Source organism: Vulpes lagopus, chromosome 12 (assembly GCF_018345385.1).
Source record: "Vulpes lagopus strain Blue_001 chromosome 12, ASM1834538v1, whole genome shotgun sequence".
NCBI classification, from domain to species: Eukaryota; Metazoa; Chordata; class Mammalia; order Carnivora; family Canidae; genus Vulpes; species Vulpes lagopus.
The window spans coordinates 40,403,070-40,428,622 of record NC_054835.1 but is presented as its reverse complement, the minus strand read 5'-3'; the positions used below and the strand labels follow the sequence as shown (position 1 = coordinate 40,428,622).

General features: G+C 53.5%; 2 protein-coding genes across 8 annotated transcripts; one reads left to right on the top strand and one right to left on the bottom strand.

The window, feature by feature from the left end:
• The first annotated feature begins 69 nt into the window (after positions 1–69).
• HAP1 (huntingtin associated protein 1) lies at positions 70–16,048 on the top strand. Of its 7 annotated transcripts, none has more exons than XM_041723988.1 (15): positions 70–148; positions 245–1,619; positions 2,644–2,720; positions 3,126–3,242; positions 3,364–3,560; positions 3,775–3,880; positions 3,972–4,038; positions 5,466–5,596; positions 5,995–6,069; positions 6,389–6,544; positions 6,694–6,785; positions 7,053–7,091; positions 7,841–8,232; positions 8,729–8,821; positions 9,486–9,763. In XM_041723988.1, the coding sequence occupies exons 2-15, from the start codon at positions 278–280 to the stop codon at positions 9,620–9,622; spliced, it is 3,021 nt and encodes a 1,006-aa protein (XP_041579922.1). In that variant the 5' UTR covers positions 70–148; positions 245–277; the 3' UTR covers positions 9,623–9,763. The 7 variants fall into 7 exon arrangements, 5 of the variants coding, with proteins under 5 accessions (XP_041579922.1, XP_041579926.1, XP_041579923.1 ...); XM_041723992.1 differs by having other exon boundaries at positions 114–590; positions 852–1,619; XR_005982977.1 differs by lacking the exons at positions 8,729–8,821; positions 9,486–9,763 and adding exons at positions 15,535–15,711; positions 15,877–16,048 and having other exon boundaries at positions 114–1,619; positions 7,841–8,307.
• A 1,307-nt stretch (positions 16,049–17,355) lies between these two features.
• Positions 17,356–19,607, bottom strand: GAST (gastrin). The gene is made up of 3 exons (XM_041723756.1): positions 19,472–19,607; positions 17,652–17,867; positions 17,356–17,532 (listed from the first exon to the last, which is right to left on the bottom strand). The coding sequence occupies exons 2-3, from the start codon at positions 17,860–17,862 to the stop codon at positions 17,429–17,431; spliced, it is 315 nt and encodes a 104-aa protein (XP_041579690.1). The 5' UTR covers positions 17,863–17,867; positions 19,472–19,607; the 3' UTR covers positions 17,356–17,428.
• Positions 19,608–25,553: the final 5,946 nt, after the last annotated feature.

The following is a 25,553-nucleotide window of genomic DNA, read 5'->3' as shown; positions in this document are numbered from 1 at the left end:
GGCTATGTGCAAGGGGTTCCTGGAATTCCTTAGGGATGGATTCATGTGGAGGGGGCAGGGGGAGTATCACGCAAATCTAGAAGAGAGGATGAGGCCTCAACAGCAGAGGGGCTGGAGAGGAGACTGCACGTTTGAGGATGTTTAGAAGGTAAATTAAGCAGGATTGGTTATTCAAGGGAAGAAAACTGTGGCACCAGGGATGACTAGGCTTGAAAAGAATTAGTGCCACCACCGTCTCTTTCAGGCCTGCAGGTTCTTCCGGCCTAAAGGTGCAGAAATGGCCCCCAGACTCCTGTGCTGCCCCACCCCGCTCATTCCGGACTTTGGGACTACTGGACTCTCACTCTCTCGTGGGTACCGCCTCCCGTGGCGCGTTCCCTGCGCTGAAGGGCCGCAGGTGTGGTCTTGGGGACAGACGCACTCTGAGCACTGCCGGCCACTGATAAGGATGCTTGGGGCCACGCGGGACGCGGTCGCAGGAGTCTTCACCCGGAGACCTCCTCTGAGCACGGTCTCCAGGAAGAGCAGGTTTGCAGGGTGGAAGGAGGTGGGCAGAGTGGATGAAGGCTGGAGGCAGAGCACAAGGAAAGGTAATAGGATGAACTCCGAAGTAGGCAAGAGGGCTGTGGGGCGGCTGGCGCGCGCGGTGGGGGCGCGGGGCCGAGGGCGTGACGCGCACCCTGGGCAGCGCGCTGAAAGCATCCTGGAGGTTGGATTCACCTCCCAGCTCCCGGGGACAGCACAGGACGGCCCTGACTCCCCGCTCACATCCAGGTGGGCAGCCGCAGCCCCGCGGGAGCCCAGGGAGGCGTCCCCAGCCGCGGTCCTCGAAGTCTGTACCCGAATTCCAGGGCCGCGGCGACTTGGGACAGAACCATTCTCCGGAGGCGGAGAGGGGAGGAGAAGTCCTGCCCTCGGACCCCAAGCCCAGGGAGCCAGCTGGAGCCGCCGCTCCACTCTTCTCCTTCTTCTGAGTTTTGCGCTCTGCTCCTGCGGCCGAGAGCTGCCCGCGCGCGGCCCCCAGGCCCGGGCCCCACCGGTGGCTCCCGGCCGCCCACTCCCGCGCGTGGTACGGCCCGGCGGGCGCCCACTCGCGGCGCTGGCTATAAAGGCCTGGCTGCGGCAGCCGACTGCGGACTCGAGCGAGATGCGTCCTAGGGGGTCGGGCCAGGGCGCCGCGGGGCGCCGCGTCAGGCCCGGGGCTCCAGCGCGAGTCACCCTCGCACCCCGCCCCGCGGCCAGCCCGGCTCCGGAGCCCTCTGCGCGCCCCGAGCGCGGCCCTGCGCACGCACCCGCGGGGGCGCAGGCTGCAGGCTCCAGGTCCGCGTGCGTCTCGGGACCCCAGGCCCGAGCTCGCCCCACCCCCAAGGCCGGATCGGCGGCAGGAGCCCCGCGCACGTCCACATTCTCCGTTCTCCAGGGGAATGCCCAGGCCGTGCCCCGCAGCTTGGACGCGCCATGGACCCGCTTCATATTCCAGGGGCCCTTGGGTCCCCGGGCCGCTGGCCTGGGGACTGGGAAGGCGGCAGGCATCTGGAGGACGCCGGCCGCCCACATCGGCCGTCGGCCTGGGGTGTCGGGCCCCGACCGTGCCGCCTTCATTCGGGAGCTGGAGGAAGGTAAACCGGGTCCCCGGAACCCCAGAGCTGGTGGGACCCGGGCATTTCCAAGGAGAAGGGGGCCCCGTCGGCTCCAGGCGCCCCGCCCCCCGGCACTCAGTCTCATCCCTCGGTCCTCCTGCGATGTCGCTGTCTGCGGGGCCTGTCCGGTCGCCTCCTCCCGATCTCCTTCCTCCTCCCTTCTGTCGTCTCCCGATGGCTGTCGGTGGGTCAGGTGCAGGGGCTCCGCGCGCGCCCGTTGCTCCGCAGATCAGCGCGCGGTCCAGGGCCCCCCTGCCCAGGCTCCCGCAGTGCCCAGAGAGGTGGGAGGCGGGGGGCGGGAGGGCGCTGCCCACGGTGCTCTGAGTCTGCGCTGGCCGCCGAACCAGGGCCGGGGAGGTGAGGGGGCGGCGGAGGGGGCGGCTTTGGCAACCTTTAGGGGAGGAGGTCAAAGCCCTGCCTTCCCCAGACTGGGGGTGGGCTGGGCCTCAGGTTTCTTCCCCTCGTGGCCTCTCCTGGGTGGTGGGAGATCCCTGGATTGGGTCTAGAGTCTCTCCGTCCCCCTACTCAGTGCTGGAAAAGTCTCTTCCTCCTCTCCGCATGCAACAGGTGCACGGTGGGTGGGTGACTGTGTCTTTTTTTTATGACCCATGAGGCTCCAGTGAGTCGGCCAAGGCTGCCCTCTGGGGAAGGGGTGATGAGTCAGTCTGCGGCTACACTTCCATTCCACTAGCCGCCTGCATTCTTCTAGGTGCCAGGGACCCAGGCGGCCGAGCTTGGAGGACTGTGATCCTTCATCTCACCCAGGGCTTTCCAGAACAAAAAAGAGTCCAGTTGGCCCTGGGAGTAGGGAAGGGAGTGCTTCGTACTGGGGGTGTGTGGAGAGGATATTGGAGGCAGGAAGGGAGCTCAGTCTTCTTCTCCCTTGTCACTGACTCTTGTTGTTGGGGGAGAACTGGGGACAGGGCAGGAAACAGTGAGATGTGAGGTAGGTTATGAGCCCCCCCCCATCTTTCTGACCCAGCCACTCCACCTGCTTTTGCAGCTCTGTGCCCTGACAGACCCCTGCCAGTCAAGATCACCCAAGAAGATGTCAAAGTGATGTTAAATTTGCTAGAGGAGGTGTGTACTGCCTTCCCTACTGGGGCCAGCCTGAGCCTTAGCCAGGCCTCCATGCTAATTCTGCCCTGGAGGGGTAGGAGTCTTGTCTATTTCCTGCTTGACTATTTCTCTGGGGGCCAAGCTGGGGGATCCCTCTTATGGAAAGCAGGTATATGTGGGATGTCTAGGCTGGAATTGGTCTCAGAACCATCTGATCTGTTCTCTTCTATAAGGGGAAACTGAGTCAGGCCCCACAGTGGGTTGATGGCAGACTCTTCTAGTACCCTGGAAAACTAGGGTGTGGAAGGGTTTTGTTTAGTGGCCTAGCTTCCCGCTGACCCCTGTGTACTCCTTCGCTTCTCCCAACTGTCTGGGAGATCCCAGAAAACAGGAAAGTATTCCCCATGGATGTGGGTCCCTCTGCAGAGAGAGCGGGACCTAAATACGGCGGCTCGCATTGGCCAGTCCCTGGTGAAGCAGAACAGTGTTCTGATGGCGGAGAACAGCAAGCTGGAAGCCATGCTGGGCTCAGCCAGGGAGGAGGTAACTGGGCAGGGAGCAGGGGTGGGGGGGTACCATCCCAGATCTGCTTCATTGCCCTTGTGCCAGGACCTGTGCCTGCCCCTGCCTGCGTTCCAACAGGGATCCTCTCCCCCACTGCCAGATTTTACACCTGAGACATCAGGTGAGCTTGCGAGATGATCTCCTTCAGCTCTACTCAGACTCTGAGGAGGAGGAGGAAGAAGAAGAGGAAGAGGGGGAAGAGGAAGAAGAGGAGGAGGAGGAAGAAGAGACAGAGGAGGAGGAGGAAGAGGAGGAAGAGGAGAAGCAGCATGATCATCCCTATGGAGCCTCTGAGCTGTGAGTATCCTGCCTTTTCATCTGGGAAGCCCCTTCTCTGTGCCTCAGTTTCCATATTTGCAAACAGGGACACATGGGGTAGCTGCCAGCAGGGTTGCTGGGCCAACTGAGACCACCACATTTAGCCTGAGTGGGCCAACCCTGGGTGGACTGGGACCTGGGTCCCCCCTCTCCCCCCTCCCGGTGCCCTGACGCCCATGGCTCCCACCCCTAGGACTTCTCTGGGGGAGCCGGAGTCACTGCACTTCTGCCCACAGCTGGAAGCCCTCCAGGAGCAGCTGAGGCTGCTGGAGGTGGAGAACGAGCAGCTGAGAGAGGAGGTGAGGATGTGGCAAGGGGGGGCCCCTGCAGGCAGGGGCCTGTTGACTCCCCTGCCCCTTCTTCTCTCCCTTCCTCTCTCCCTCCTTCCAGGCCTCTCAACTCGACGCCCTGGAGGAGGAGGAGCAGATGCTCATCCTGGATTGTGTGGAGCAGTTTTGTACGTGGGGTTGTAACTTTTCTTGGAGGGCTATCCCAAGGAGCAGAGGGAAGGCTCTGAGTTTGAGTTCCAGCTCTGACTCGTTCCAGCTGTGTGAGCTTGGACAAGTTCCTTGGCCTCTCTGAACCTTCATCTTTAGAATGGGGAGGAATAATCTCAGCCCTGCAGACCTCTCAGAGGCACAGCTGAGGAAGTGCTTTAGCACACTGTAGAGACCTGTACAGAAGCTAGGGGGCCCCTCTATGCCTGTTTCCTTTTGTTATTTGGGAGGGGCCTGGAAGCAAGGAAGAGAGGAGCTGTGAGCTGCCAGAGACCAGGAGAGGCCCCGGGACTGGGGCAGGGGCTGGGCTGGTACCAGTACCGTGTGTTTATGATGAGGGAGGCGCAGCGTGAAGCCAAGTCTAGTTGTGAGATGCAGGCACGAGATGGCAACATGCTGCTCCCTCCCCGCACGCCTGGCTTTCCTTCCCTTGGTTCCTGCCCTCGGAGCCGGTCCCCAAGTTCTGTTGCTTCCAAATACCTCCTAAGAAAGGCTCAAGTCTCCTTCCTTCTCCTCACCCCCTGCTCTAGCCCAGGTCTGGTCTTAAATGGTCACTTTGTACTGCTGTGCTTCCAGGTCCTTCTGCACACAGCCCAAATATAGTTTGTTTGTTTGTTTGCTTTTTTTTTTTTTTTAAGATTTATTTATTTGTTCATGAGAGACACAGACATAGGCAGAGGGAGAAGCAGGCTCCCTACGAGGAGCTGATGCAGGGACTTGATCCCAGGACCCCGGGATCATGCCCTGAGCCAAGGGCAGACGCTCAATCACTGAGCCACCTAGGCAACCACCCCCTGCCCCCCTAATAAGTTTTCTAAAACCAAATCTGACTATGTCATCCTGGGCCTAAAACCCTGAACTTCCCGTTGGCCAAAGGGTAACCTCAGCCCCCTGCCCAGCCCCTGAGCCCTCCCTCCCAGGGCCCGGTGATTGGCTCTGGGCTGCTCCACGTGCTGCGTGGACCTGGTTCGCCCTTCTTTGCCTGGCTGGCCTGCTTACCCTGCAGGTCTTCGCTTCGAAGCCGGTGTAAGGCAGGATGGTAGCCGCAGCTCTGACTCCCAGCGCGCCCTTTACACTTGCTCTGTCCTACCCAGAGTAGGCGCTGGTGGAATTTCCTTGCCCATCGGTGTCCCCACTAGACTTGAGCTCAGTGTGCACTGGGACCTGGTCTCGTGGACTGCTCACCCAGGGCTCACCGAGAGCCTTCCCCATGTCGGTCAACAAACATTTATTGGAATGAAGACCCAGGGAGGAACGCAAAGTCCTGGAAACCCAGAGTCCTCTGCAGGAGCCGAGGGGTGGGGCAGATGGAGGCATCGGGAGGGCCAGACCGGTTGCTGAAGGCCATGGGAGCCAGCGCTGACCTTCCGTCCCTGCCCTTCCCCAGCCGAGGCCAGCCAGCAGATGGCAGAGCTGTCAGAGGTGCTGGCGCTCAGGATGGAGAGCCATGACCAGCAGCGGAGGGAGGTCACCCAGCTGCGGACCCAGGTCCTGAAGCTGCAGCGACGCTGCCAGTCGGTGCGTCTGGGTGTGTGCATGGCTCCCTCCTTCTGTCCTGGTCCCCACAAAACCCCAGCCCCCTTCTTCCTGCCCTGGCCTCATGGAGCTCTCAGCTCAACCAGGCTCGTAGGCCCCTCGCTGTGGCAGAGTCAGAGTCGGAGGAGATCTCAGTGAGCATCTCATTCTGCCACCTTGTTGTCGCAGGGAGGGGACCAAGGCCCAGAGAGGGTCACGGGGTGTTCCAGGAACCAGGCCACACTACTCTCCTGCCTTATGTGGCCTCATTCCCTGTGACTTCATACTTCAAGGGTTGCCAAAGGCTCATCAACATGCCTGGGGAGACTTGGCGGAGGTGGTAGGGACTTGGGTGAGGCTGGCCAGTCCCGGGTCTGGCTGACCCGTCTTGGTCCTTCCAGTATGGGGTCGAGACGGAGAAGTTGCAGCAGCAGCTGGTTTTGGAGAAAGAAATCCAGATGCGGCTCCAGGATGAGGTGAAGCTCCCCCTGGCTCCTGCCCCAGCCTTTGAGAGCCCCTGGCCCAGAACAGGGAACTGGGGCCCTTGGTCAGCTGGCTGAGGCTGACTCTCCCTGGAAGACGATGAGCTCCTTGAACAGGCTCTGGGTCTGTTCTTTTACATGCCCTCGGTATCTGGCATGGGGCCTGGCGGGTAGCAGCTCAGATGGGGTCTGAGTGGAGGAGAGTCCGGGGACCTGCCTGGGGGCACTGCTTGCCTCTTAGCCCACACTTCCCTGCACGGTGGGGAGAAGATGGGCCCAGTGTGCTTGTCTGGGGGTGCCTGGGTCCCCGCAGAACCTGCAGGTGGCTTCCCAGCTGCAGGGCCTGCAGGAGAAGTACACGGAGCGTGGGGGCATGCTGACCGAGGCCCAGGAGGAGGTGAAGACCCTCCGCCAGCAGGCCTCTGTGTCCACTGGCCCTGTCACCCACTACACATACACCGCACCTCTGGTGAGGATCCCCGGCTGCCTGCCTCAGCCCTCTGTGTGCTTGTGCCTTGGCCCCGCTGGCTGATTTCTATCCCCAGTCCCTTTCTGTCCCTGGCAGTAGGGGCTGGAGTTTTGGGGGGTCCCCTGGTAATGCCTGCCTTTCCACTGTAGGATGCCCTTCCTGGTTTCCAGGAGACCCTGGCCGAGGAGCTCAGAATGTCTATAAGGAGGATTATCTCAGACCCTGTGTTTTTTATGGAAAGGTGTGCTGCTGGAACCCCTCCCCCCCTTGCCTGATGTGCACTCACTTTCCCAGAGTGGGGAGGGGGTTTGCTTCCTACCTTCCTTCACTCATGATGCTTGCTCCCTGTTACCTGCCCCAGTTCCTCCCCCTCCCCACCCTTGTCTCTGTCCGTGGGTGTGGGTCTGTCATTTTTCCCTGGGATCTTTTCCCATGTTGGGGCCCCAGGGACTTTGTGGTTTCAGCTAATGTTGCCTTGGGACAGTGAAGGCCCTTTTCTCTATTGAAGGAATCATGGAACTACTGCAGACGAGATGCCACACCTGGGGTAAGCTGGCCAGGGGCTCCCCTGTCACCTGCTCTCGCTTTTCAGCAGCCACACAACCACCTGTGGGCCTGCCACCCTGGAGAAAGCTCTACTCTCTGGGCTGGCTGTGCCCAGATGTTCTGAGAAGGGGCTGCACCCTTTCCCTTCCAATCTTGCCCCATATGTGGCCATCTGACTTAGGCTGTTCCAAATAGGGACTGAAGCCTTCCCTTCACCTCACCAGGGACTGAGAGGTGAATGAGCACTGGCCTAGGAGCTGGAACCATCAGGGACTGAGTCCCAGCTTGATCCTTTTGTTGGCTCTGTGTCCTTTGGGCAAATCCCTTGACCTGTCTGAGCCTTACTAAAATGGATTTGTTCCTATGGCAACTAGCTGTGGCATGGCCTGTGATGGTTAAATCCTGGAGAGGAGTGGAGGGAATATACTATCCTTGCTGCTCTGTGCTGTGCACAGGGTGGGGGTACTAGTGGAAGGCAGGGCTTGTGCAGTGTTGGTGACTGTTCTCTCTCCTTCTCACCTGGTTCCTGGGCTGAGTGTTTGAAGCCCCGAGGGTGGTACCCAGCTCCCCTTTCCCCTTGGCTGGGACAGAAGTGGGAAGTTAGCCGTCGGGTGTGTGTGTAGATGGGCAGAGAGCAGGAGAGCTCCTCAGCCCTGGTGCCTGGGGATGTCCTGGGGGAGCGGAAGAGCAGGGCTGAGGGCTCTGGCTGGGGTTGGCTTTAGGGGCACAGAAACTTTCCTGTCTGCCCAGGTACAAGCTGCGCTGCGGTGAGGCACGAGAGCAGGGACGGGGGTTTGAGGCTGAGAAGGGGTTAATGAGAGCAGAGGATTTTGTGGCAGAAGATTTTGTGCCTTCGGAGGAGTCAGTACCTGAGGAAGAGCCAGGGGCTGCAGAAGAGGTGGTGCCAGCAGATGAGAGGTCGACAGAAGAGGCGGAGCTTGTGTCCGAGGAGACTGAGGCCTGGGAGGAGGTGGAACCGCAGCTGGATGAGACAACGAAGCAGACGAACACAGTGACTTCAACCCTGGAGGCCACAGGCTTGGGCCCCTCTCACCTAAGCATGAAGCATGTCCTCCAGCAGCTGGCTAACTGGCAGGACTCGGGGTACAGGCGGCACCTGAGGCGGAGAATGCTCCAGGAAGGTGGGTGCTCCCACAGGGGCCTCCCTTCGGCCAGGACAAGCTGCAGATCATCAAGCCTATGAAAGTTGAGGATAGGTGAGCTCTGGGGTGCTCACTTACCCCAGCCTGGCCCCACCCACTGGGCTTATTTGCATGTACTTTGCATATCAGTTGCATAGGCACCTCTGGGTTCCTTCGGTAGGAGCTATAGCTCTAGTACTCATTTATGTGGAATTTGCCTAGGATTTCAGAGCTCTACCCCCTTTTCTCCTGGGGGCTGGGGCTGGAGATCAGATCAGGACTACAGCTCCCCATTGCACCCCAGCTTCCTGTCTCTCCTGTCCCCTTCCCTGGCCTCCCACTCCACCTCCCCCATCCCCAAAGCTCCCCAGCCATACAGCAGTGGTGGCAGCAGTGGGTCAAAACTATGTAGGGGGAGGGATCTCAGAGCAGTAGCTAGGATGCTTACCCAGGACTTCCAGTGTCTGGAGGAGGACAGGGTCAACCCCCCTTCCAGGGCCTGGGAAGAAGGAAGGGTGTCCTGGGGCCACCCAGGCCATTGGGACAAAGGCCTCTGCCAGCAAGGGTTGCAGTTGGACTAGTTCCCTGGGTAAGTCTGAAGATGGGCTAGAGTCTCCTTCAGGGTGGTAGGGGGTGGGTCCGGGTCTCCTCTCCCCAGCTAGAAACCCCAAGGTTTGGGGAGCTGCACCTGCTTAGTGCCAGCTACATGCTCTGTGAGTGTGAGTCCTGCCTTCCAGGAGCTCACAGAGATACCAAAGGTGATTTAGTGACTGGCATTGTTTCCTTTCATACTCACACCCCCCATAGGTAGGAGTTACCATCCCCCTTTGTTAGGTGAGAAGCCTGAGGTTTGCAGAGCTAGAGTAACACATTCAAGGTCACACAGCTCACACAGCTGGAGTGGATCTGAGCCTGTTTCCGTCACTACTACACCATAAGGATTTCCTGGCCTGTCTCTCCCTTCTGACCGTGTTTGCTGCCTGCCTGGCCTGCTCAGTCAGCTGTAAAATTTATAGCCTGTTGTTAGCCTCACTGTCATTATGTGGCCAGCCCCCACTCCAATGGCCTTGTCACTGCTGGGCAGCCTCAACAGGGTCATCATGGAAGGTTGTGCAGTTTGTAAACTGAACGGTGACCTCGTTGGCTGGCCTGCACAACGATCCATCCTGGTTATCTTTTTGATACAGTTGACAAGGCCTCAGCCCCTGCCCACCATCAGCCTCCAGTTCACATCCGTTCCCCTTCTCTTCCAGGCTTTGCTGTTCCTCAGCAGCCTACAGAGGCCCCACAGACAGACCGAGGCCCCTCCTTCAGCTGCCTGGCCAAGTCCCACCTGCCCCAGAAACCTCCTTCCCATCCTCCCAAACAGGACCCTCCTGTCTGTTGCTAGTGCACCTTCAGTCCTGACCAACTTAGGCTGGGGCTCAGGACCCTGGTGGGTCTGGCCCTGCTCTCTGCTCTGCTGCTTGCTCTTCTATTGTTTGTCAGGCCGTACACCTGCCGGTACAGGAAATAAAGGACCTGTGTGCTACCTGGCCGGGCCTCTGGCATCTTTCTCAGAGTGTGCACATGTGTGTGCGTGTGTGTGCATGTGTGTGCTCATGCCTGCAGCTTTGCTGCGGCAAAGTTGTAGAGAGAGAATGGGCTCTAATACTGAATCATGCGCCAGAGCTTTTTTTTTTTTAGATTTTATTTATTTATTTATTCATGAGAGACACGGAGAGAGAGGCAGAGACATAGGTAGAGGGAGAAGCAGACTCCCTGCAGGGAGCCTAACATGGGAGTTGATCCCAGGACTCCGGGATCACGACCTCAGTCAAAGGCAGACAATCAACCACTGAGCCACCCAGGCATTCCTGCCATATGCTTTTATTAAAAACATTACTTAGTCACATCAACAACCCCTGTGGAGTGGTGGGTGAGCTGATAAATGGTTGTTGGAGGATGAAACAGGCCCAGGCAGGTTAAATGACCCTCCCAAGGGTCTAGCAGCTAGCCACGAACTGGGATGTGAACCCAAGCCCTCAGGCCTCTGGAACCTACAGTTAGACAGGCTCCTTTCCTTGTTTTTCTGCTGCAGGGATTCTGGCCCAGTACCCTGGCTGCAAGGGATAAGACAGAGACCGACAAGAGTCACCCACTGTCTTAGGTAGAGATCCCTCAGACCTGAAATCAGATCTGGAATAGCATTTGAAAACAAGTAGTTTGGAAGATGATCCAGGAAGCACTTCTGGGCGAAAGTGGGGAATTGAGAATGGGAGGATGCTAAAGAAAGGGAGATGCTTCACCAACTGAACCACTCAGGCGCCCCGGTTTATTTATTTTAGAGAGAGTGCATGTGAGTGAGCATGGGACCCAACACGGAGCTCAATCCCCAAGATCATGACATGAGCCAAAATAAGAGTTGGACGCTTAACCTACTGAGCCACCCAGGTGTCCCATCATATGGCCATTCACAGGCAAGACCCCCATGGCCTATTGCCATCATAGTAATTCTTGCACCTTAACCGGTGACAACCTGATTGCAACAGCTGTGCCAGTGTGGGCAGCTTTCCAAGGAGAGGTCAACACAACCTCTGATACCTATCTGCTGCTGTTGATTTGACGAAAACTTGATTTCCTATCTATTTACCTGGAACAGACTGCAGTGCCCACTCATAGTCTTGCCCAAGTCTGTGTCAGCTCCCTGGCTTTCTGTCACAATATCATCCGATGCAATATAATTATCTAGACATTCTGCAGAGTATCACTACGGTCCAATTCATTGATGTCATCATAATAATCAGACCTAGTAAGGAGGAAGTGGCAAGTACTCTGGGCTGCCCTGCTGCTAAGACACATGTGCGTCAGAAGTTGGAGCACAAACCGTGCAAAAATTCAGGAATCCTGGTAAAGTTTTTAGGGATTCAGTAGTCTAGGGCAAACCTTACCTCTACTACTAAAAAAAAGAGTCACAGGGCTTGCTAGGACTCTTTGGGTTTTGGAACCAACACTACTGTCCTTGGAAATACTGCCCTGATCCATTTATCAAGCGAATTAGGAGGCTGCCAGTAGAGCCCAAATCAAGGAAGAATTCTTGGGCCAGTCCAGGCAGCCCTACTGATTGGAACTTATGACTTGGTGGGCCCCACAATGCTAGAAGTATCCATGGTGGACAAGGACACCATGTGAAGTCTCTGACAAGTCCCAATAAGAACCGCAGTGCAGGGACGCCTGGGTAGCTCAGTCACTGAGCATCTACCTTCGGCTCAGGGCGTGATCCCGGGATCCTGGGATTGAGTCCTGCATCAGGCTCCCTGAGCCTGCTTCTCCCTCTGCCTGTGTTTCTGCCTCTCTCCCTGTGTCTCTCCTGAATAAATAAATAAAATCTTTAAAAAATAAAAGAACTGTAGTGCAGACCCCTAGGACTGGCAAACTTTCTCTAAAAGATAGAAAATAGTTTAGGATTTGCAGGACAAGAGGCAAAACCAAAGATATGATGTAAGCATTCAAATAACTATGTAAAGTGTAGCCATTTAGGGGTGCCTCACTGGCTCCATGGAAGAAGCATGTCTCTTGTTCTTGGGGTCATGAGTTTGAGTCTCATGTTGGGTGTAGAGATTACTTTAAAAAATAAAAAAAGGGGCACCTGGGTGGCTTAGTTGGTTGGGCATCTGCCTTGGGCTCAGGCCATGATTCTGGAGTTGAGGGATCAAGCCCCACATCAGGCGCCCTGCTCAGTGGGGAGTCTGCTTCTCCCTCCCCGGCTACTGTTCCCCTTGCTTGTGCTCTCTTGCTCTCTCTCACTCTCTCTTTAATACATAAATAAAATATAACAAAAAAATAGGGGCACCTGGGTAGCTTAGTCAGTTAAGCATGTGACTCTTGATACCAGCTCAGGTCTCAATCTCAGGGTCCTGAGTTCAAGCCCCACGATGGGCTCCATGCTGGGTATGGAGCCTACATCATACATACATGCATATATAAAGTATAGCCATTTAAAAATATCCATCCCAGGGGTGCCTAGGTGGCTCAATCAGTTAAGCATCTGTCTTGGGGATCCCTGGGTGGCTCAGCAGTTTAGCGCCTGCCTTTGGCCCAGGATGTGATCCTAAAGTCCCAGGATCGGGTCCCACATCGGGCTCCCTACATGGAACCTGCTTCTCCCTCTGCCTGTGTCTCTGCCTTTCTCTCTGTGTCTCTCATGAATAAATAAATAAATAAATCTTTAAAAAAAAAAAAAGCATCTGTCTTCAGCTCAGGTCATGATCCCAGGGTCCCGGGATTTCCTTGCTCAGTGGGGAGCCTGCCTCCCCCTCTCCCTCTGCTACTCCCCCTCCTTGTGCTCTCTCTCTCTGTCAAATAAATACAGTTTAAAAATTAAGTAGATAAAATCTTCACAAAATTGCCATATGATGGAGTCCATCACCTATGCACTCTTTTAAGGATGGTATTAAGCTCTGCCATTCCACCTAAAATGTATTGTGAGCAGGAGGGCGGCTTCACTTAGCCTTTCCCCCCATGATGGCACTTGCTCCCCATGACAGGGAATTAACGTGAGGGTTCTGACAGCTTTTAAGTTTATCTGTCCCTATCATGCAGTTGGGGACCAGAGAATGACCAACTTGTGTCCAAGGATCCATTGGCTCTACTGTGAGACAGATGCCACTTGTCACTTGGCCTCCATGCTCTCTCTCTTTTAAAGATTTTTTTATTTTTAAAGATTTTTTAAAATTTATTATTCATCAAAGATACACAGAGAGAGAGAGGCAGAGACACAGGTAGAGGGAGAAGCAGGCTCCATGCACCGGGAACCCGATGTGGGATTCAATCCCGGGTCTCCAGGATCGCGCCCTGGGCCAAAGGCAGGCACCAAACCGCTGCGCCACCCAGGGATCCCTCTTTTAAAGATTTTATTTATTTATTTGAGAGAGAGAACAAGTGAGCAAGTGAGCAAGGGCAGAAGCAGAGGGAGCAGCAGAAAGAGAAGCAGATTCTCTGCTAGGCAAGGAGCCTGATGTGGAGCTCGATCCTAGGACCCCGGGATCATGACCTGAGCCAAAGGTGGATGCTTAACAAACTGAGCCTCTCAGGTGCCCCAGAAAAAAAAAATTAAAGATTTTATTTATTTGGGGGAGAGGAGCAGAGAGCGATTCCCCACTGAGCAGAGCCTGGTCTGGGGCTTGACCCCAGGACTCTGGAATCATGACCTGAGCCAAAGGCAGATGCTTAACTGCCTGAGCCACCCAGGTGCCCTAGAATTTTTTTTTTTTTTTTTTTACTTAAGTAATCTCTATACCCAACATGGAGCTCAAACTCAGGACTCTGAGATCAAGAGTCTCATGCTCTATTGACTGATCCAGCCTGGCGTGGCACCCCGATGAGCTCTTTCTTTAACGTAGGTGGAGGTGTGATGACATTTGGGGTTCTCTGGTGTGGTAGCAGCTCAGACCCTGTATACAACAGCTTTTCAAATATCTGGGTGTGCCTCCTTCTCCAGTGTACACGGGTCAATGGCAACTTCTGAGAATTGTTGCTGATTTGTAAACCAGGCAACGGATCTTGATTTTTCATTTTGGCAGTTGACATCAGCCTTAGGCTCATCTGCTCTTGATCCATGCTCCTTGTATAGGGCAGACCGTGCCCTTCTTGGCCACCCATATATCTCAAGTTTAGAAACACCATGGTCTGTCAGCTGCCGCTGCAAATCCTGTGGGTTAAGGCCTGCTACTGACTATGTCCACTTTACTTCTGATGGTTAAGTGCTGCCACCTGGTCCCCTCTGTCTTGCAATCCTGTCATCCCCACTGACACTAAGTAGCCCAGGTCCATAGTAGCATCTCCTACATCAACCCTGGCCTGCAGTGGATAGCCACTGCTGAGCTTCTCAACAGCTTTTGTGTCCTCACTAACACATTCTTTATGTCCTCTGGGAAAGGACTATTCTTTGAGCCCTTGCAGGGACTGTAATCATGTGGTGGACGCTCTTGTCTTAAATGACAATTCATTCTAACATGTCTACCCACCTTTTGACTCTTTCCTCAATACTCTGCTGGGGCCATTTGAGGGGTTCACTTCACTTGCTATAGGCCACTGCTTTGTCCGAGCTTCAGGGAGTCATTTCCAGCAAGGCATTAGGACTGGCTCTGGGTGTCCTTGACAGGACCTGAAACTCTAAGTTATGGGAGACTGTCCTCCTCTCCCGTATCCACAAACTCTCCCTATCCAGTCACTCTGCCATTCTCCAGCCAGCCTCCTTGGTCTGCCAGCCTCAAAAATCCCCTACTGTGTGTACTCTCCTGGTTCTTGCTGTGACACATTATCCAGCTTATTCAGATCTTGCAGTATTTTGGGTGAATAATACCTTTTCCCACATGTTTGGGACAGTGCTTCCGCACATCCTAAGACCTGACCCTAGCTTCTGGTGTGGAAGCCCTGAAGGGAGGCAGGGGCAGATCTTGAGAAGCATCAGTTTGCAAGGCATCTGCCTCAAGGAGGCCTTGGCACGATCTCCAAGGAAGGGGAGGTTGCTCCCCTCTGGCAAGGTGGAGGCACTTCTTCCAGCCCAGAAGGTTCCTGGAAACCTAGGAGTTCAAAATTCTTCAGGGCATCTCAAATGACCCATGCAACGTGTCATGGCCCCCTGCCTTTCTTTCTTTCTTTCTTTTTTTTTTTGTTAACAGTTTATTTTTATTTTTTAAGGATTTATTTATTTATTTATTCATGAGAGACAGAGACACAGAGAGAGGCAGAGACACAGGCAGAGGGAGAAGCAGGCTCCATGCAGGGATCCTGATGTGGGATTTGATCCTGGGCCTCCAGGATCAAGCCCTGGGCTTCCAGGATCAAGCCCTGGGCTGAAGGCAGGTGCTAAACCGCTGAGCCATCCAGGGATCCCCGGTCCCCTGACTTTCATTCTAGGGCTTTGACGGGGGAGACTTGCTAGGGTTCCAGCTTATCAGTTTTCTTTGTTATCTGACCTCCTACATTCAGATCTTGGGTTTGAGTTAATGGTTGGCTGACCTGAGGTTAACATTTTCTTCCTTCAGAGATTCTCTGATGATTAGTGGTAGCCAACAGATGACACAACCATAATCATCATTGCTCTTCTGTCTCAAATGCTGAAGCAATTGGCTATGCCAGTGCACTTCTACGACTTGTACCCCATCCTGATGCACCAGCGATGAGAATCTTAGTAATAGTGTTGCCACAACACTCCAGGGGTTATCACACCCTACTTAACACCAGCAAAGGAGTCTGGTTAGTGAAAGATCAGATTCCAGAATCCCAACATGAGAATGTTGCTTTCTACAATTCTTCTAGGACCAACTGTTTTCAGAAGAGTCCCCTGCCCAGACGCAGATTTGGAAATAAGGATTTGAGTGCAAGTAGTTTATTTGGATGGTGATCCCAAGAAACACCAGTTGGGACCGTGAGCATGTGAGACAAGAAAGGGAGGCCAGTCAAAAAAGGATGGCCTTGAGCAGGTTCCTGAAGTGGGTAAGTGGGGCTCAGTCCTGTGGGGGCATTCTGGGAGATGGAGCTGAATACACCTCAGAGTTATTCTACCCAAGGGGTGAGGGAGCTGGGGTATTGATCCTTCCACTCTCATCTGTCACTGACTTGGAGCTGCTTCTGGAGGCACTAACTCTGTGGCATTTCCAGCCTGCCTTGCACTCAGAAAGCCCTCAGAGGAACCGTGGAACATGCTTGTGGAAGGATGCTGCTGACAGGCAGAGAACAATGAGGGACTATGGGTGAAACATCAACAGTGCTGGGACGCCTGGATGGCTCAGTTGGTTAAGCATCTGCCTTTGGCTCAGATCATGATTCCAGGGTCCTGTGATCGAGTCCTGCCTCGGGCTCCCTGCCCAGTGGAGAGTCTGCTTCTCCCTCTCTCCCTCCTCTCTGCTTGTGATTTCTCTCTCTCTCTCTCAAATAAATAAAATCTAAAAGAACAAAACCAAACCAACCCAACCACCAAACAAACAAACAAAAAACCCATGAACAGTGCTTGTGCCAGCCACTCACCCACTCGTCTGACAAATATTTATTGGATACCTGCTGTATTTGGAACTGAGGATACAGCAGGGAAGAGGGACACATGGTCCTCACCCTTATAGAGCTTCCCTTCTAACTGAGGAGGCGGCCAATAAACTAGCAAACGAGACAATGACAATGTGAAATGTCCTCTAGAGACCAATGTCAGAGACTATGGGGCCATCAGAGAATACCGGGGGCTGTGTATGAAGTGGGAGGAGCAGAACAGGCGGGTCTCTCTGGAATAGACATTTCAGCCAGGCCCTCAGAGGGCTGGCCATGTTTGTGCCTGGGAAAAGCCTTCCGAGCCTGGGGAATAGCAAGGACAAATGCTCTGAGCAGGACTGAGCGCATTTGTGTAAGAGAAAGGGAGAGAGGAGGAACCTGGCACCTGCCCTGAGGACAACAGGGCTGGGCTTAGGGCTCTGGCAAGGAGTTTAGGTTTTATTCTAAATGCAACAGGAAGCATTGGAGGGTTAAAACCTGGGGTGGCACAATTTGATTTATCTTTTAGAAAGCTGACTCTGGGGCAGCCCCGGTGGCGCAGCGGTTTAGCGCCGCCTGCAGCCCGGGGCATGATCCTGGAGACCCTGGATTGAGTCCCATGTCAGGCTCCCTGCGTGGAGCCTGTTTCTCTCTCTGCCTGTGTCTCTGCCTCTCTCTCTCTCTGCATTTCTATGAATAAATAAATAAAATCTTTATTAAAAAAAAAAAAGAAAGAAAGCTGATTCTGGGGCACCTGGGTGGCTCAGTCCATTAAGCATCTGCCTTTGGCTAAGGTCATGATCCTAGGGTCTTGGAATTGAGTCCGCCCCCGGTCTCCCTGCTCAGCGGGGAGTCTGTGTCTCTCTCTCCCTCTACCCCTCCCCACTGCTCTCCACCCTCCCCACCCCCCACCAAATAAATAAATAAGTAAAATATTAAAAAGTGAAAAGGAAAGCTGACTCTAGTTGCAACCCCATCACCATTTTTCACCTGTGTGACTAGATTTGTGGTCAGTGTTAGGCTGGCCAGGCCCTGTCCCCAGGAAAGTGCTCAGTCTCAACCCTGGCCCCACCAACTCCCCTCTCCTGCCCCACACTTGACACAAGGTGATCCATTGGAAGCTAGTTTATTTTGATTGGTTTTTCATGGGGCTGGGCGGGGCTGGGAGATAGCTGGGCTTTGAAGCTCTGTCCTAGGGACGTTGGTCCCCTTCCTCAGCACTGCGGCGGCCGAAGTCCATCCATCCGTATGCTGCTTCTTCTTCTTCCATCCACGGTCCCTGCTTCTTGGACAGGTCTGAGGGTCAGAGGAGGAAGAGGATGTGAGGATACGGGAAGGATGGTTAGCTGCCAAACCAAGGCCAGGGCCAACCCTGGCTGGGTGAGGCAAGCAGAGGCAGCTGTCCTGGTTCCTACCTGCCACCAGCTGTGGGGGACCCTGGAGCCCTAGCTGCCTTCGGTGGTGAGAGGCTGGGCCCAGTTGGTCCAGCCCACGTGGCTCCAGACCCCTATTTGCTCCTGGACCCGAGGGTGCATCTTGTAGCCGGGAGCGGGGCTTCCAAGAAGCTTCAGAGAAGGTGGCCAGAGCCAGTGCCAAGATCAGTACGTACACACATAGTCGCTGCATCTTGTCTGCAAAGGAAAGAGGGGCAGAGCTGAAAGCCAGGCCATACGGGCACCCCTGGTCCATCCAGGGGCCTAGACCAGATGGACTCTGCTGGCACGTATGCCGCTGTGTGGGGTTGTGGACTGTTCCTCATTTTGCTTCTCCAGTTCCTACCAGGCACTCCTACTCCCAGGCCTGGCCCCTTCCCTCCTCACCTACCTTAATTACAGCAGCGGCTTCTCTTAGAGGAATTTACAACCTGGAGCAACTTCTGCAAAATTCAAGGCCCTGTGAGTGGCTCTGTAGATATTTACGTTTGTAGTTTAAAGTGAGCTTTTATTTAGTTTTGTTTTTAAAAAAAGATTTTATTTATTTGACAGAGAGAGAGAAAGAGCGAGAGCACACAAACAGGGGGAGCAGGAGAGGGAGAAGCAGGCTTCCTACTGAACAGAGACCCGATGTGGGACTTGATTCAGGACCCCTGGATCATGACCTGAGCTGAAGGCAGACACTTAACTGCCTGAGCCACACAGGTGCCCCTGAAGTGAGCTTTTAAACAGTAACACCAAAGTGCACATTACAGACTGCAGGGTATCTCTTTGGAGGCCACCAGCATATTCACTATGTGGTCGGGTCACACCGTTTCTGTGCTGCCCGAGGAGGGAAACTTCTCTTGCCAATTTTGCTTAACTGAGGAATATCTTGCGATTATAATCAAGCAGTTAAAAATGAAGCTGTTGCCGTTTGCACCTGTGTGTCAAGGTGACCTGAGTTTGGGGAAGCCATAATACAGACATAAACTGGGTATTCAAATGACTCTAAAATTCAACTCTAAAATTCCATTCTCTGCATTTGTGTTCTTTCATCCTCATTATATGGATGGGCTTTATCAGAAGCAAAATATAAAAATGTTACCTTCCAGGAACACATTTATATGAATAAAATACTATTTTTATCTGTTTTTCACAGTGAGGTTCTCTGTTAGATTTCCTTTGGGTTCTTGATGCTAAAGATACACGATTGAACGGTCAGTGATCTAGAGCCACACAGGCCCATTCTAGCCACATGTATTGTCCAATGTGGTAGCTACTGGCCCCATGTGGCTCTTTACATGTAAATTAATTAATATTAAAATTTTCTCCCCTAGAAGAGCCACCTTTCCAGTGCACCTGTGGCTGGTGGCTACCATATTGGATGGTGCAGATACAGATCCCCTCCTCATGGAAAGTTATTTCAGACAGTGCTGGCCTAAGAAAGAGCTTGAGATGGGATCCAGAAGCCCTGGGTTCTAGTTCCAATCCTGCCAAATAATTTGTGTGACTTTGGACAAGTCACATCTCCTTCAGGGCCTCAGATTTTTCACCCGAGAGATGAGAGAATAGCCTTTGTCCTTCTCACCTTGCAGACCTGGGGTGAGCGAGAAGTAGGAGGGTTGAAGCATCAGGTCAGCTCAAAGGAAAGGGTTGGGAATGCCAGGGTGGGTTCTAGAGCTGAGACCTAGTATGGCCTTGAGCTAAGAGAAGGGTGGCAGCCCTGGAGACCCTGACACGTAAGCCTGGTACCTTGATGCAGGGAGTCGTCCCATCAACCCTCTTCCCCGCCTTTATAATCCCCTCCTGGGTGGTCTCACCTGCAGAGCTGGGAGGTGGGCGATGCTGTAGCTGGCCTGGTGCCTTTCCGTTCTCTGCTCTGCTGGGTGCTCCAGCGCTGCCTTATAAAGCTCTCAGGGCCCCTCCCAGACCCCCATGAGGCCAGCCTCCGCTATAGCAAGACAAAAGGGGGTGGGACAGGTACGTCACCCCTGCCCTACCCCATCATTCAGTCAGTCATCCACATGTGGGAAGGGAAGGGAGTTGACCTTCATGGCAGTGAGGAGCAGGTGCAGAGTTGGGGCAGTTCTTCAGCTGGACATGAGGGCAGGCAGGACCCCAGGGGGTCCCTGGGATCAGGAACAGTGCCCCCCACCCAGTCGTTGGGGTCAGAGTCCTGGTACGCATCAGTCCTCTAACTCTGTCCCATTGGAGGGCAGGTGAGGCAGATGCACCGAGTGACCTTGGATTCAGAGGAAGCATATTTCATCATACATTGATGTTTGAAGAGCAGGGAGTGTGTGGTTGTGGAGTGCTATATTGATCCCCTGTCCCCTCTGCTGGGCTCTGCAAACAGTGCGTGAGGTAGTTATCAGGGGCAATGGGGCATGGGCTGATGGCCCCATTTTCTCTGCCCGGGGCTACAGCTGGTTGCCTCTTCACCTCCCTTGCCTGGAAATCCCTGAACGCTCCCTACTCCTTGTGCCTTAGTGCTGGCTGGGTTTGGCTTGCAGCTCCCCTCCATCTCAGGTCTGCCCTTTACCCCCAGCCTCTTGCAACCCCCCTACTCAGGGCTGATTCCTTCAGGCGGCTGCACTTGGAGGCTCCCTCCTTTGGTTTTCAAGGGGAGATAGCAATCTGAATAACTCATTCACCACTTTTCTTTTTTTAAATTTTTATTTATTTATGATAGTCACACACAGAGAGAAAGAGAGGCAGAGACATAGGCAGAGGGAGAAACAGGCTCCATGCACCTGGAGCCTGACGTGGGATTCGATCCCAGGTCTCCAGGATCGTGCCCTAGGCCAAAGGCAGGCGCTAAACCACGGCACCACCCAGGGATCCCACCACTTTTCAATATAAAAATACATCTTAGGGGCACCTGGGTGGCTCAGTGGTTGAGCATCTGCCTTTGGCTCAGGTCGTGATCCTGTGGTCCTGGGATTGAGTCCTGACGGGCTCCCCAGAGGGAGCCGGCTTCTCCCTCTGCCTATGTCTCTGCCTCTGTGTTTTCTCATGAATAGATAAATAAAATCCTTAAAAAAATATGTCTTAAAGTGGTTAGCAAAGAGACTAAAGGGTTTGCCCAAGATGTGCCAGAGCACCAGACAGTAAGCTTGTTGACTTCTTTGATAAATTGCCACCTTGGCCTGGTTTGGACAGATGTAACTAGTCCTAGGCTGCTTTTGATTTTTCCATGGTTGGCATTAGAGATTTTGCTCTTGTTCATGTGTCATCAGGGCCCCTCCTTGTCTGGGGGAGTTCTGATGCCCCTTGGGTCTGGATAAGGGGCAGTGGTACCCACGCTCACAGCCAGCCTTGCTGAGAATTAACAGGTGATGAAGCAGGCTGTGAGGTGTCCATGGCAACCAGCAGCCGAAAGTTCTGGTGAATAACCACTCTAATCCAGAGCAGGGCTCCGTGACTCAGCAGATGGAATTAAGTGAAAACGACAAAACCAGTGCAGGCATTGGTGATAATGAATTGAATCCAAAATCCTAGAGATGGAAAGGCCTTTGAAGGGGCTTGGGAGATGGTGGCGTGGGGAGCAGTTCTGTTCACATGCTGGAGGAATAGAGAGGTTCGTGTTACCATGGTGATGAGAAATTAGAAGCTTTCTGCAGAGCCTTAGATGCACCAGAACCCACGATTTCTGCTGTGGAGGGGCTTATGCACAACCCCCGCATTGCCCCAGCTATTCTCAGGCTGGTCACACCAGGGCTGGTGATGATAGCAGCAAACAGAAGTGGGTATTCACTCATCAGATGGTGGTGGAGCACCTCCTGACTATGGGCACTGGTGGGCTCACAGGGAGGGCTCCGCTCAGAGTGGAGAGATGGCACTAGTCCCAGGTTGCTCAACATCACGAAACTACATATTCTGCTCACAGGGGAACCTTGTCCCATGGGAAGAGAAAGGATTTCCAGGCCCCTGCCCTTTTCCAGATGTTGTGCTGTGGGCAGATCTCTCCCCCTCTCCAAGCCATGTTCTTCTCCAAGAAATGAGGAAAAGAACTTGGGTGGGGGGAGTCTCGTGAAAGTGATGTACATAAAGCACCTTGCACAGTGCCCAGAACACCTTGAGGGCCTAATTTATTTGCACCTTTAGCTCTATCCTCTTCAGACCTCAGTTAGCCTCACCTATGAAATGGGAATCATTCATTTCTACCTCACAGGGCTACTGTGAAGGGAAAATGTGACAAGGTCTGGGCACACGCTTTGCACATATCAGAGAGCTTCTCCTTTCCCCAGGCTTAAAGAGGGTGATTCCTTAAAAAAAGCATCATCTGTGCATTTAAGATTTTCCCTCCTGACTGGCTGTGACTCAGAGGGACACTTGTCTTGGGTTGCCACTGAAAGACTTGGCAGGGATGGAATCTATGGAGGCTGGGCCTCTCTGACGTCAGAGGATTTTGGAATTGGTGAGGCCAGGATAGACTCCCGGTTCCAACACCTAGACTACCTGGGTGACCAGAGCCTTCAGAAAGGAGCACAGCCCTGGTGATACCTGCATTTCGGCCCGGGGAGCCACGCTGTACCTGGGACTCCTGCCCTATAGAACTGGCAGAGAATGAATTGGTGTTGTCTTAAGCTTCTAAAGTTTGTGGGAGTTTATTATGGCTGGAACAGAACACAAATATGAGGGGTTCCATCCTCATTAAGGTTTCTGTCAGTAAGAACTGGTTCTGTGCAAATTGGCACGTGATTTTTTTTTTTTTCCCAAATACAAGTGAGGAAGATGTTCGTTAAAGTATTGGGCCGGTCATCGATTCCATTTTCCTTCCAGTTAGTGAGCACCTGCTGTAAGCCAGGGGCAGGATGAGGCCCCAGGGATAAGAGGTGAATATGATTGGCCCTTTCATGGGTTGGTGGCATTTAGAGTCCAGGGGAAGGGGGCATCGAAAAATAGACATAGTAACAACAGTGGAGAGGACTTTCCTTGGGGAGGGAGACTCCCAGGGGCATTCTGCACGCCTGATCACACTCCCACCTGCCAGTGCCGGCCCTGGCAAGCAACAGTACTGGAGAGTTGCAACCACGGTCACCGGCCACCGAGCCTCCTTATTGGTATTGATGGCGGACAAGGGAGAGGCTAGGATGCTGCCTGCGGAGGGTGGAGGTGCTGGGACAAACAGTGACACCTGGGAGGTGTTCCAGTCAGCATGGACATCGTGGTCCCTCCCGGGCGAGGGCTGCGGAGGAGGAATGGGTTCACAACTTACGGCTGTACCGGCTCTCCCAGGGTGGTCAGGACCAAGAGGACAGTCCGCAGGCTGCTCTCAGGCTGAGGTGCTCCCAGAGGGTGCCCTGGGATGAGCTCAGGGGCCAGGTGACCTGCCTGGCTGCCTAGCAGAGAGCACCCCCATGTTCCAGCCTCAGCCTCCTCTCCCTAGCCCCTCTCGCCCCTTCTCATCTCATCTCACAGGCCCACCTGTGCCTTTGGAGTGATGACTCTCAACCCGCACCTCACCTTAGGATCCCCTGCAGAGCTCTAAACCCACCTCTATGCCCTGGGCACTAATCAGAAGTCTCAAGTCAGAAGCAGGGCAGGGTGAGACCCAGGGGGGAGCTGGAGTCTGTGTGTAGGACTGGTGTGTGTACGTGGAAGGCCAGGAAGGAGGCTTTGCACCTGTGCTGAATCCCAGATTTGGCACTTCCTAGCTGTGATCTGAGGCAAGTCATAGACTTAGGATTCACCCCGGACTCCCCTGGGAGGGCCACAGGGAGGGATAAATGAGACACCTGCAACATTCCCTTGGTCTCTGATGCATGGCAAGTTCTCCGTAAGGGTTTGCAATTATGATTGGTATTTTCAGCATCACAGCCTTACCTGCACCTCATCTGCTGCTGCATCCTGCTGACTTCCAGAATATTCTACCTCCCTTTCTTTGATTATTTTCCTCTTCACTCTCCCCTGTGGTACTCCCTAGAGCCTTTCCTCACAGGTTAATGCTGCCTCCTCCATGCAGGCCTCGGGTCACCTACCTTCTGCTTCCCACGGCTGGCCTGCCATGGCTCACAGCCTGGCTTCTCCCCAGGATTGTTTTGCCGCCCATATCTTAACAGTAACCCCTTCTGCGGTTGCATAAGTGCTGACAGGGCCTATTATCTCACTTAACAATCAAAATCAAGCCCAGAACCCTGTTTGCAGACTGTCAAAAGTTGTTGAGGACACACTTAGGATTGCACATCCCATTATACATAAATTTTATTTAAAAAAACTGTAACAAAGTTGAATTCTAGTTAATGGAAAAATCAAGAGTTAAGTGTATTGTACATTTACTTTGAAATACACAAAAATTAAGTAAATAATCAAGTAAATAAAATTAAAAAAATAAGATGGATAGACTGATGATAATAAACTTATAGAACCTAGGTGGTGGGCATTTGAGTCTTCACTTTATGTATTTATGTATTTATTTGACACAGAGAGAGAGCACAAGCAGAGGGAGTGAGAGGCAGAGGGACAGGGAGAAGCAGGCTCCCCATTGAGCAGGGACAACCCCCCCCCCCCCACGCACACACTTGGGGCTCAATCCCAGGACCCTGGGATCATGACCTGAGCCATCCAGGTGCCCTGAGTCTTCACTTTAAAATTCAACTTTTCTGTGTATTTCAATATTTTTATAATAAAATATTAGAAATTATTTTGTTTAGCACTACAGTGGCTTGAAGATGGGGAAAGGATCCTGAAAGCACCAATGTGAGAGTCTTTACTCAGGTGCATTTTAGAGTTGAGGGTTGGCCAGGTGAAGCTGCTTGCCCACGCCTGACAGGTGAGGGAATGGAGCTGTGCGCCTGGCAGGTCTCTGGACTCCATGTGCTGCTGCCTCTCTTGGGCCACAGCTTCTGTCCCACCCTCTCCAGAAGCCCAGTTCCTGCTGAACCTGCCTTAGCTGTGACTGTCAGTTGTTTCCCCTGCCTTGGTTCTCACAACCCACCTACCCCTCCTGGTCTCATTTTCCTCCCTCCGAAGCCTGGCCCCACAGGTTTTTTTTGTTTTGTTTTTAATTTCATGTATGGGCCATGCACCTAGCTCACATCCCTGTCCTGTTTCAGAACCTGCCAGGCAGGCTTGTCCCCAGTCGCCATCCCTTCCTCAGCTCCTGCCTCCACATCACAGCAAACAGGAAAGTTCCTAAAAGTGGCCAGTTGATTCAATTGCAAATTAATATTCTGCAGCCGGATGGTTGCCTGGCAACCTTGAGAGTCAGGTTCCCATCACTCCCAAGGCCATCTGACTTCAGCCCCCTTCTCCCTGCCCTGACCACAGTTGTCTGAGGCTGCCTCCTTCTCTTTTCTCCTTTCCTGTATCACTGGAGAGTGTGCCCTGGCAAGCTCAGCCCCTCAACCATGGCTCTTCATCCTAGACCCTCCTGTCTGCTCTGAGACCTAATGCCTTCGCTTTACATTCATTCATTCATTCATTCATTCACTCATTTATTTCTAAGTGCCCACTTTGTGTCAGGTACTGTGTTGACCCTGGGAACACAATGTTGATCAGGACAGTCTTTGTTCCTTTTCTCTTGGGGAGAGAGACTGTGTGATGATGAGCTTAGGGTACCATGGATGGTTGGGGGAGGGAGGCAGTACGTGGGGAAGGCTTCTCTTTCACCTCAGTTCTTGCAGTTCTCTTAAATGCAAGCTTTCCAGTGTCTATAACACATTTTCACCTCCCGCTTCCCCTAATAATGGTGATTAAAATTTAGAGAGTCCTTCTAGGGCCAGGCCTTAATGCTAAGCACTTTACAGGTGTATGTCTTTTTTTAGATTTTATTTATTTATTTGAGACAGAAAGAGAAAAAGTGCAGGGTCAGGGAGAGGACTAGGGGGAGAGAGAGAAGCAAACTCTCTGATGAGCAGGGAGCCCAACTCAGGGCTCTATCTCAAGATCCTGAGGTCA